The following is a 12,576-nucleotide window of genomic DNA, read 5'->3' on the forward strand; positions in this document are numbered from 1 at the left end:
GACGGCAAGGACGATCGCAACATCGAGAGAAAGGGATCATCTTTATCTGGCTCCTATTTTGAACTGAATGGACTCTGTTGTTGGCTGTCTTGCGCCTTCATTATACACATTGTATGGAGAGATGACCAAACGAAGGCAAAGATACCTTTAGGTGCCTGGGGGCATCTCAATCCCGAGCCCACCAAAGTGGAAGCCAGTGTGGGGTGGCTGGCTCCCAAGATCCAGAAATAGGTACTAGCATTTCTAGGGACCGCTTGGTATTACCACAAATTTGTACCCCACTACAGTTCGCTGGCCAAACCCCTAAAAGACCTGACCAAAAAAGGGCTCCCTCGCACAGTAGCCTGGTCACTGGAATGTTAGAGTGCCTTCTTCACTCTCAAGGCTGCCCTGGCAAGTGCTCTGATCTTGGCAGCTCCTGACGATGGCAAGCGGTTCCTGATTCAGACCCATGCCTCTAACTTTGGCATCGGCTCAGTGCTGAGTCATGTGTGTACTGATGGGGTCAAACACCTAATCGTGTACCTGGGTGGCAAATTGCTAGATCGGGAGGCAGCCTATGTTATGATTGAGGAGTTCTTGACCATAGTGTGGGCCCTCCGGAAACGCCAGCCATATATGTACGGCTGCCCTTTCACGGTCATTAGGGACCACAATCCCCTTAGGTGGTTGCAGCAGGTCGCAGAGGATAATGCCAAACTGTTGCGGTGGAGTTTGGCCTTACAGGAGTATGACTTCATTGTACCGCACAAGAAGGGGAGCGAGCACAGCAATGCTGATGGACTTTCCTGGCAGGATAATCTGGGACCAGCTAAACTCCAACCTTTTGAGCGTCAATCTACAGAGTACAGCGGCGCAATTTGGGAACGTGCATATGGGTAAGCTTCCGGAGGTCCCCGCACCTAGGACTTTAGGTTGTTACCGTGTGTGTGTGTTGTACTGGAAGTTTGTGGAAACTTTCCACTAAATTAATTTTTGGTCAACTCTGCAGTTCTGTCTAGTGTATTAATCCCTGGGGTAAATGGTCCTGGTCTCCCGTGACATATGTAAATACACAGAAATAGTGTTCTGTTTAATTAGTTTGTTTATAGAAAACAAATGAACGTTTGACAACTTAATCACAAATCTTCTAAAGACGATATAATTAATGACATTTCATTTCAGAGCCATAACAATATGTTTAATTAAAACTTTAATGGTTTGCATAAACAGTCATATCTGCGGAGCAGGAACAGGGATTGGTCCATGCATTGTGCGGGGTTTGCGTTTTAAAATTTAGATAGTATAAAGAAATATACATTAATCTTCATTTACTGCAGCCTGCCCCAGCAGGTAAGGGGGATACGTTTTTATTGACATTGGTATCTACAGAAGCAAACTGGAAGACACGTCAAAATTCAACAGAAAGTTTCAAATCTTGTGACCTCGTGCTAATTATCTTTTTTTCAGTGTAATAAGGCACCCTAGAGGTGGGGTACCATTTTGGCATGTGTGACATTGTGGTTACCCATCTCTCTATTGGCATAAAATAGTACAGTACACATGCAACCAGGTTGATTATTTGTATGTTGTAGTATTGACCTCAAATCTACGGTGAGGCAGAGAAGAATAACACCCTCACCAAGTCCTCGCATGGTACATTTGCACCCCAAATCCACCATCATAGTTCCACATTTGATGCCCATAAATTAGACCACCAAACTAGCATTTGGGCTCCTAATTATGTAAAATGCCTTCAGTGCCTGAAGGATGTAGCAATGTATTGCAGTATTATGCTTTGAAGGCCATGCCAGCATTGACATGATTTATGCTGGGGTACAGTAACCATTCATTGCAGTACCTGCTCATTTTTTTTTCTCCTATCATTTTGCACCTCTGGTTTAGCGGCAAAGGCATTCAATGCATTGAGCTGCCCGTTTGCAAAGGGGTTAATTATTGGCTTTGTCCTTTTCAAAAAAATGATCTTTTGGTAATGCCCGCGATTCCAAGGTGGCATCACAGGGGAAGGTGCTTTAAAAAAGTCCCATTTCCTTTTTCATGTTCAGCTGTTTCCAGGCAGGTAACGCAGAAAATTCTCCTCTAGGCATCCCAAAGGCAACGATAAATTCTCGGTCAGAGAGGTAACTCTGAAATAAAGCAAGATTAGTGGCTGAAAGGATGACTCATTTTAAATCGCGTATCTAAAGAAGTTTTTCATGGTGTTTAACGGGAAACAAATACCCAGAATCCTCTTGTTCCTCTTCTCAACCTCTTATTTTTATACCCAAGGCAAACACAGGGTTAAACCAGCATGTTCCTAGGGACTTTGTTACCTGCAAGTCTAAGAAATAACCTACATATCTGCACACCAACAATTATAGAAAATAAAAAAGTCGGGCGTAAAAAACCTAAAAAAGTTTGAGACAAGGTACCCTGTTGAGCTGCTGTGGTCAATTTAAGGTTCCTATTAAAACCCATGGTGTGACTTCCTAATATGGGCCGGGCAAGGAAGGACGCACTTTAGAGCAGCTCTGACCATACTGTACATTACATTAACACCAATTAAACTCCAAAGGCCTTTTTTTTTTTTTTTTTTTAAATGTCTTCCATGAAGTTGCACCTCTCCTTACAAAGTTGCACAATAATTTGGTAATGGGAAAACATACAAGATTCATTTACTGTAAATCCACAACAAGTAAAGTGTTTCCTAAGCGAGGCAGAGATGAGGTGGACCGGGCTGATTGCAGGCCCATCTCCTTACTAATTTCAGAATACAAAATATAACAATTGTAACAGAACGGCTATTCTTCCTCTCATCACTGATCCTCACCAAACTGGGTTGATCTCGGCGAGAAATCCAGTTCGTAACAGTAGAAACATTTTAACAGACATGCAGCAAGTACATTTAAAAAAACAAAAACATTTTAAGGCTTAGGCCGCGCTTATAGTGTCCGGCGACGCGACGTTGCCCGAAAACAAATACATTGCCGCTTATAGTGCACGCGATGGCACGAAAATCTGAAGCCGGGAACATTTGATTTTTCAAGGGCCGTCACATGACGGCCTTTTAACAAATCAAATTGCCGAAATACCGCGACCCTGTCGCCCGGCGAAACATAACTTTCGCCGGTGGCGACGGGTGACGTCACCAGCCGTGTCGCCGTCGCTAACGACGGCACTATAGGCACGGCCGTATTCTAAGTCTCAATGCCGAAAAGGTATTTCATTGAAATAAGCTAATTTAAATAGATTTGTTTTTTGCATTCACAGTGCACAATCAACCTCTGGAATGTACTACCTCCGGAGGTTGTGACAGCGCATAGTGTAGCATTAACAGTTATAAAAAAGGATTACATCTATTCATGTAGAGGAAGTCCATAATAAGATAGCAGCAGAATAGACAAATCTACACAGTTGTGGGAGATGCTCTAGAATGGCCATGCTCGCCAAAAGCTTCCAGTACCCACCGTTGTTTGAGACAGAATACTTGGTTTGATTAACCATTTGGTCTAACCTTCGTGTATCTTACTGTATGTGATGTTCCTATCATAGGAGGCTGCTCTCGGGTTCTCTGTCCCTCGCACTCGTGTCCTGTTCCCTCCCAGAAAGTCAACTCACCTCTTTCTTACTGGGATCCACCCCCTCAGGAAGCTCATGTTTCTGCTTTCCCTTCAGGGCATCAAGGGGGTAACCTTGATAACTGTTGCTTGGGGCGGGGCTGCTTGGGGACAGAGCAACTCCATTCACATCCTAAAAAGAAGCAGACCCTGATTAGACCTGTAGATAGAGAAAGCCGCCTGGAAAGCTCAAAGGCACTATACCTTATGGTACATGCCAGTGATGAGCATAATGGAGATAGAGGAGCATAAGTAGGGAGAGGGTGTTGGAGAGTTTACAGCTACTAAACTGACAATAGCAAATGTCCGTGGTATGAAGTGTAAAATAATAAGGATCAGCCTGGAGTTGCAAGTACTCACGATGAAGCCGTCCTCCGTTGCTCTCGCTCTCTCTCTCCTCGTGTAACTGTGTCGAAGGTGAGTGACGTCACTCCCCGGCGCGGGCACGATCCGAAATATCAGGAAGAAGATGAATGATCGTTGCAGCAGCCGCTCCAAATTACTGGGACTCACCAGGTAAAAATTAAAAGCAGTGCTTTATTGGAGTTACATTAAAATAGAAACACTCAGGACTAACAAAAATAGAAGAGCCGCCTCCCACGCGTTTCGGGCATGAACTGCCCTTTCTCAAGGAGTATAAGTATAAGTCAAGTATACTCCTTGAGAAAGGGCAGTCCATGCCCGAAACGCGTGGGAGGCGGCTCTTCTATTTTTGTTTGTCCTGAGTGTTTCTATTTTAATGTAACTCCAATAAAGCACTGCTTTTAATTTTTACCTGGTGAGTCCCAGTAATTTGGAGCGGCTGCTGCAACGATCATTCATCTTCTTCCTGATTAGATCTGTCCCAGAAGCAAGGCAAAAAGTGATGTAAGGATCTTAATTTGCTCTCATTGGGTATCTACAACCACTGGTGTTTTTGTAATGGAAAAAGCACAGAAAAATGACTTTATATCTAAACTAAAATAAATGACTCAGTTTTAAATGAAGTAATGTGGTGGAAAACTCCAGAAATATATTTACTCCCAGTTACTATTCCAGCCCCATTCCAAATCACATAGCGATTCTGAAATTGAGTTTCTTTTGTATCCCTAAAAAGTCAAACACAAGTCCTAAAACAACGTTCGCCAAAGTTTACCCCCCCCCCGCCCCCCCACTAAAATATATTTGTTTGCAACAATTACTATGCCTTCCTCTAAACAAGTGGTTACATCGTTTTAATGAGAGAGAGAGAGAGAGAGAGAGAGAGAGAGAGAGAGAGAGAGAGAGAGAGAGAGAGAGAGAGAGAGAGAGAGAGAGAGAGAGAGAGAGAGAGAGAGAGAGAGAGAGAGAGAGAGAGAGAGAGAGAGAGAGAGAGAGAGAGAGAGAGAGAGAGAGAGAGAGAGAGAGAGAGAGAGAGAGAGAGAGAGAGATGGCTTGCTGTGGTTATCACTGCAAAAACAAGGACCGTGACACTTTTCCAGATTAAAATGGACGTATGGGTTGTTTGGCCTTTTATATTTTATTAACCAAGTTAATGTTATAATTAGGCACCCATGTTATGTCTACAAAGTATGAGGAAATATTTTGCCTAGCCAATAGGAGAAGCTATACTATCAGCAGACATGGACGTGAGTGACAAAACCAGCATTAGCGGAGCTATCCTCTGTTCATTGGAAACTATATGGTGTAATATCACTGTGATTGTCTATGCTTATTTAATTTTGACATTTTTCTCAAACAAGGAAATTCACTAAACGTACACACAAAAAAACAACCAAGAAATATTTCTGTACAACATTTGTCAATAAAGGGAGCGACTCAGCGAGTAAAGACACTGACTGACACTGAGATTGCTGCAGGTTAGCCTGGTTCAACTCCTGGTGTCGGCTCCATGTGACCTTGGGCAAGTCACTTTATCTCCTTGTGCCTCAGGCTCCAAAAACATAGATTGTAAGCTCCACGGGGCAGGGACTTGTGCCTGCAAAATGTCTCTAAAGCGCTACGTAAAACTAGCAGCGCTATACAAGAACATGCTATTACTGTGACCTTAAATAATATATAGGCGTTGATTTAATGGTTTGTGTTGAGACCTAGTAGTTTTCATAGTTACATCGTAGATGAGGTTTGAAATAAGACATACAGTGGATTGCAGAAGTATTCACCCCCTACCAATAATGTCACAAGTTGTTGAATTTAAATTCCAAGTGTTACATCTGGCGTAAGCCCAAAACTGCACATCACCCAGTCAGCACCATCCTAACGTTCAAGCGTGGTGGCAACATCATGTTATGGGGATGCTTCTCTACAGCAGGGACTGGGAAGCTTGTCAGGATAGAGGGGAGAATGGATTGTGCAAAGTACAGGTGAATCCTCGGGGAAAACCTGTTTACGTCAGCCAAGACTCTGACACTGAAACCAATATGTAATGATGTTTTAGTGAGGCTCTCAGTACACATTGATACACCAGCTTGACAAATTTCCAAAATATGGGCCGTATGTAAGAAGGCAAAAGTGGTGCAATTCTGGGGCAATACATCGGCAGTGTATATATATATATATATATATATATATATATATATATATATATATATATATATATATATATCAAAGAAAAACATATTATTAAAGCAATAAAAGTTTTCTTATTGGTACATCTGGAACAATAGGTTTTGCCCTTGAATTGCACTACTTTTATTTTAATACATGGAGGCCTATGTGTACTGTGGTCATGGGGAGAGGGATATGAATCTCATCTTAAAAGGACAGTTACTAGAAGGTCACAGAGGAATCAGAAATTATTTAATGTGATGAGTTGTTTTTATTCTTCCAGAGGGAGGTAAAATGGTGGAGATTAATGCATGGAAGTGTCTGGACTCAAATGTCCTTATGTTTTGAATTGCACCAAGCAGCTGTGGTTTACAAGTGGTTCTGATGAAGCCACTCACCCGTGTAATTCTGGTTATTGCTGCGGCATCACCCAACTCTTTCTTCAGTTCTTCATATGATTTCCCACCCTATAGTGCAGAGAGCAAGAGATGAATATTCTTGAATGAATATGAAGGAACATAAGAGATAAAGATAGATATATAGAAAGATGGAGAACACCAGTTCAAAACCACAGTCGTAAAAAGGGAAACCGTTTAAATACCTATAGAGAAGGCGATGACCTTCACAGTGAACCTTCTGCCTACTCCTGACTTGGACCCATAACATACCTGGACCAAGTTAACTCAGGAAGTGTTCATTATGACAAGATTACCTTTTATATGCTCCTCACTGTATTGTATTGTATGTTTTTATTTATATAGCGCCATAAATGTACATAGCGCTTCACAGAAATAATACATATCTTATAAATAACAAATAATATAAATTAGGTCATGGGAATAAGTGCTTCAGACATGAAAGTAACATTAAGGAAGAGGAGTCCCTGCTCCGAGGAGCTTACAATGTAATTGGTAGGTAGGGAGAACATACAGAGACAGAAGGAGGGAATTCTAGTAAGTGCTTCTGCAGGGGGCCAAGCTTTATGTATCGTGTCCAGGATTATCCAGTGCTATTCATATGCATCTGTACTCTATTATCTACTTGGAGTCTCTTAAAGAAATGGCTTTGCAAATTGACCTGCTTGGCTTCACCCTCCAAAACATCTGATTTTGGATAAAATCATTAGCTTTAAAAAATCAAATTGTTGGAAACTACTTCTCAGGAATCAAGGTTACAAGAGAACAATGAGGCACTGAGCAAGACATTTTTGTGGCCGATTTATTAAGCGCCGGTACATGTGGGCGTATCCAGTGTTAACTCCCATTGACCTGATGAATTGAACGCTTAGAGGGGCGAGGCATCGGAAATGTAAATGTGTTCTTTAAAATGCTTTATTCTCTTGAGTCTGTATTCTAATTTTTTTGCTTCAGAATTTCAACTTCAAATCATGAAATCTAACACTCTCCTTAAGTAGAATAAAGATTCATATGGGGACACAAGGTGTGTTCCCATTAATGAGCACTCACACTCCATTTCTGTGCGTCCCACGCCAGAAACCATCCTGTAAAGATTGGTGGCTCAAACCCTTGTTTGATGATGAGTAGGGGGGTTTCAGGGTCTCTGCCACTGGGATGTGTCTTCAGGTACTCCTGAGCAGTTACAGGTGCCTCCTTCTTCTCTGTCTCATTGGCCTCTGATCCAATCCACAGGAATATCTTTAAGGAAAGGGAGTGAAGGAAGTAAAGGGGTGTGATGTGGTAACTAAGAAACAAGCAGACCAAAATATTGATAATGGTGGGACTAATATTTCCTTGGTCTGTAAATTCAGATTTGGAATAAAAGACCACATTTACCAAGCGCTGCTATTCAACAAGATACCTTTCAGCCCCAAAATAAACATTATGGTCCATTCAAATGAATGGGTTGTAGGGTGTGTACCGGCCTCAGAAGGTGTGTTATGGCAGAGCACCAATTAGTAAATATGCCCTATGGTCTATACTAGCACTTCAATAGATTTTAATAAACTTCTTAAATTGTGTTACCATCAGGTAGTTTCTGCTCTAAGGGAATTCCCTTATCACCCCTCAAATTAACCATGTACTTCTGCTGTTCTTCAATCCCCTCACTGAGTTACTTTCACTTTACCCCTGTTATTGCCGTCCCTTCTCTTATTCCCCCACAGATCCTCCATTCCTCATTTCTTCTTCACTCCTCTATTTGGGCAAATTCTTTTTACCCCTAATATTTGTACATTCTGTTGTCATTACCACTTCTCTCCTAACCCCTAAATTATCTCCTAGAAAAAAAGAATCTGCATGCAAATGTCTCTCCTCACCCTGAAGATCTTGGACACTCATCTCCCCTCTCACCTGGTCCCAAGTGTCCAGGAGCATAACATCGCTCTGGTCAAGGTCATCCTGGGTAAAGTTGGTGACCTCAGTCACAATAAAGCGCCCGATCTTGTTAGAGCACTCAAATAGCCGTGGGTGGAAATCGTGTACCTCTTGCTGAAGTCTGCAATAAAATCCTAGAGGTGATTTGGAGCACAACATGTCCACAGAATGATCTTCATTGATAAAAGGATCTTCATGTCAGCCCAGACTTTACTTCAGTGTGAAATGCTCTGGTGATTTTCTATTTGAGTGAAATATGTATATAAAACATCGGTGGGGATTTTCACTTCTACCTTTCTGTTACATCACAGTAATCTGTTGCATTGTTTCCTCCACTAAAGGTCATAGAAGTGACAACAAATATACGTATTGTGTTTTCCCTTACCTGCATGCTTTTCAGACTCAGGCTCTCTGGCCTCAAAACCAGTGCAAGTGTTTGCATTGTCATGAGGCCCCATACAGCTTGAATCGGACATTTGGTCAAAGGGCGCCTCGCGGCGACCACGTTTCTGCCAGCATCCGGCTGCAGAGGGGCCCTCCGCTGCAGCCGCTGGATGCTCCGCTGCCGACCGCTTCTCCAAGGTAAGTCAATTTAAGGATAGGGGTTTTAGTGTAAGGGAATAGGCTTTTAAAGTAAAGGGATAGGCACGGGTAATGGATTTTAGGGTAAGGGGTTAAAGTTTTTAGGGTAGGGGGTAGCGTTAGTATTAGGGATTAAGATTAGGGGTTTATAGGGTAAGGGGGTAAGATTAGGGACTTACCTTGGCGATGAAGCAGCCGGTAGCTGGAGGTCCCTGCGGCGACCTGAGTAGCGGCTAAAGACCGCCGGAGATTTGGTTGCGGCAAAACAGCCGTGACCAAATGTCCTAGTCCACCATACAACATGTATATTAGGCATTCGCAGAGTTATTTAATGGTGGCTGAGAACAATGAGAGGAGAAATGCGAATAAGAGTTGAAATTGTGTACACCGATGAGCAAAAGTGAATGGCCACTGGTATAGACGGAGCTGTTTTCCAAGTCTACACCCCTCTCTATGCAATGTGTTACTGACCCCTGCAGGTACAGATAACCATTCAATCTCTCTCTTTTTACCATAGATCCTGTGAGGATTTTCCCTGGTTAATCCAATCCCCTACATACATATGTACATACTGTAGTCTCTAAGAGATATATACAAATATAAAAGCATATTTGTTCTTAACAGGTATATTCCAGGAAAAGTCTGCTAATACAATGGCGTTTAAAAGTATTTTATGTGTTGGAAAATCTTCCCATTCATTAAAGTATACATTATATTTTGGAGAATTGTGGTACACACTTTTATCATTTGCCATAACATGTTTTGCCTCCATGAAAGGGAAATAGTGGGACTATACTTAATTATACGACACAGCACAGACTACAATGTATAATTTAGGGCTTGTGTAATTTGGGTTTGCCTACTGTGTCTGTAAAGATCCTATGTACAATGTTGCTTACCGCACACTATACTGTAATTGTGAAACACTTGAGTCCCATTGGGAGAAAAGCGCTATATTAAATACAAATGATTACAGTTTTTACCTTGATATGGTGGCAGATTATTAAATCTTTCATCCAAAAGATGGCCCAAAACTAAAAAATGATTACTAAAATGGACTAAAACAGACTGAGAGCCACATTAGGTATAGGGTTTGTACCTCTTATCATTAGCATACGGAGCCTTCCCACCCAGTAGCTCCCAAAACTGCACTGCCTCCTGCCCCTCTGCCAGCGTCTCCTCACCGCCACCAGACAGAATGGCAGCCAGCTGCTTGGCCATTTCACGTTCATCACCGCTGGATCCCTGCGGAGTAGAGCAGAAGGTTTTGACCGAAGAACACCACCGACATATAACACTTTCAGTTGAAACCGATAAAAAAACGCAAATAAACGCATAATTTCCTATTGCGTTCCACCTCTTGTAGCAGCCCAGTCACAGTTAGGACACAAATGCAAAGTAAGGGGTGTATGGAAACAAAAAGGAGTGCACGGATGAACACCAAATTCAAATATGTGGCCATTCTTTTTTTTCATTGTTAACACCGATGATTAAATAAAACAAAAACACTGGAGACAAGCAGAAAAAATAAACCGAAAATCCCAGTCCCTATTTATAACTCACCCTATAATTATTTTAGTATGAGAGGGTTGCACATTGGGCCAAGCCGAATAGCTCGAGTCAGCTTCCACTGTATTAATATGATGGCAGAATTTCAAACAAACAAAGACTTGCTAGTGGCTGACCACGCTCACCTTTCCATACCACAGGTAATGCTCAGACTGTGTCTTGAGCAGGAACACGTCATTGGAGTTCAGGGATGAGGAGAAGGCAGGAACTTCCACTGCTTTGGTGTTGTAAGGGTCAGTCCCATGAATCTGAAACAGCCTCACTGGGGGCTCTGGCTCTTCATTCCCCTTTCGTGAAGTGCCTCCCTACACGCGCAGGAAAACACACGCACCCATCAATAATCCTCATTTATTTCACCACGGTGGTTGGAAGATCACATGAAAACTGATGTTAGCATGTTAATTTTTTTTTTTTTTAAAAGACAAAACATTTAGGATTAGACAAAACAAATAGGCTAATCTATAGCACCCCTTAACTTCTATTCATTTAAATTAGAGTTAGGGAGTAGTAAAGGTTGGTACCATTTAGTATATATGGCCCTAATTGTTTAGGGGGCAGAATGAAGTGTATATATTGATTATATTTAGCAGAATGGATATGGGGAAGTAGCAAATACTGTATTAGTGAAGGTGGATATACAGACATTTTTTGTCTCACAACCCATAAATGAGAATTCGGTCAAAACTGGCTATAAATAAATCTAATCTAAATAATTTGTTTGGCTACTAATTAGGGAATAATCTGTTTGTATTCCGACAGAGAGAATAACTATGATATGTATGTTCTGATGGCTTTATAGTATATGACCTTTAAGGCACACATCTAATTTCATCCCATTGTTAATGAATTTATTGCCTCTGCTTCCCTTTTCTTAAACCCAGAGTCCATTGAAAACGTACACCCTTATCACTGGGCAGCATGTGAAATGAAACATGTTAGATGGTATATGGCTGTGTGTGTATATGGCTGTGTGTGTATATATATATCGGTACTGTGCTATCCGAGCTTTAATAATCAAAAATGAATATCCGTTCTGTGGCTAACGAAATGCTTTTATTTGTGCGAGCTTTCGAGATACACTGATCTCTTCTTCCGGAGATGGTACATTGAATAAAGCAAGCAAGAATGTATATATATATATATATGTATATATAATATATACAGGCAGTCCTCGGTTATCCAACAGAATCCGTTCTGGAAGTAGCGTTGGATAGTGAAACCGTTGTAAAGTGACTCCCATGTTAATCAGTGGCAGTGAGCGTTGGATAACGCATTCCGGCATCGAAAAACAGCCCATAGGGTTGCATTTTAAAGCGTTGGATATGCCTTTCATTGTAAAGTGAAACGTTGGATAGCGAGGACTTCCTGTATATATATTAGAGAGAGAGTTTATTTATGGATTTAAATATTGTCTCCCCCCCTTCTAACTTTTGTGCCTTTTGAATATATATACAGCAGGGTTTTGGTTCACCCCTTAGAAGCAGCTGGGATTCTAGATAGTCCATTTTCTATTCTGCCAGTCCTGTTATACCGCTTATTCTTCACTATCAGAGTTAATAATAATTGTTAATCATTTTATCATTGTTACACACCGTTAGGGCAATTGTCCGTTTTAATATATGCATATCTGCACATTTATATATCATTGACACATTATTAAGTGTATTAAATAAAAATAAGAAGCTGCATATTATCTAATAGGGGGTGAGAGAGCGTGAGATAATATAGGGATACCTCAAATATGACCAGCTTTCCTTTGAAGATGGCCATGAAATGACGGGGTTCCTTGCCCATACACACTCGCACCTGCACCGGCTCCCCATTAAAATCCTGATCAAGTTGCACTGCCAGGAAAGCGGAGGCTGCCAGCTCATCTTGAGATGCATGGCGTCCCTGTATGGCAAATAGAAGAGACACGAGGGGGGAGAGTTGTGTAAGCTCTGAGGTAAGAGAGCAGAACATAGAATCCA

At 41.7% G+C, this 12,576-nt stretch overlaps 1 protein-coding gene across 2 annotated transcripts in view; it reads right to left on the reverse strand.

Annotated features, from left to right (window-relative positions):
* Positions 1–1,305: 1,305 nt before the first annotated feature.
* The window catches only part of AVIL (advillin), a 61,676-nt gene continuing 50,405 nt past the window's right edge, over positions 1,306–12,576 (reverse strand). For both annotated transcript variants that reach the window (XM_075591607.1, XM_075591606.1), the window contains exons 13-20: positions 12,341–12,499; positions 10,732–10,911; positions 10,137–10,282; positions 8,432–8,576; positions 7,589–7,777; positions 6,521–6,589; positions 3,598–3,729; positions 1,306–2,126 (exon numbers count right to left, since the gene is read on the reverse strand). In XM_075591607.1, coding sequence (XP_075447722.1) covers positions 2,013–2,126; positions 3,598–3,729; positions 6,521–6,589; positions 7,589–7,777; positions 8,432–8,576; positions 10,137–10,282; positions 10,732–10,911; positions 12,341–12,499 — 1,134 coding nt within the window. In that variant the 3' untranslated portion in view covers positions 1,306–2,012. The remainder of the gene's footprint in view (positions 2,127–3,597; positions 3,730–6,520; positions 6,590–7,588; positions 7,778–8,431; positions 8,577–10,136; positions 10,283–10,731; positions 10,912–12,340; positions 12,500–12,576) is intronic.

The sequence above is a fragment of the Ascaphus truei genome, chromosome 3, assembly GCF_040206685.1.
Source record: "Ascaphus truei isolate aAscTru1 chromosome 3, aAscTru1.hap1, whole genome shotgun sequence".
Classification (NCBI taxonomy): domain Eukaryota; kingdom Metazoa; phylum Chordata; class Amphibia; order Anura; family Ascaphidae; genus Ascaphus; species Ascaphus truei.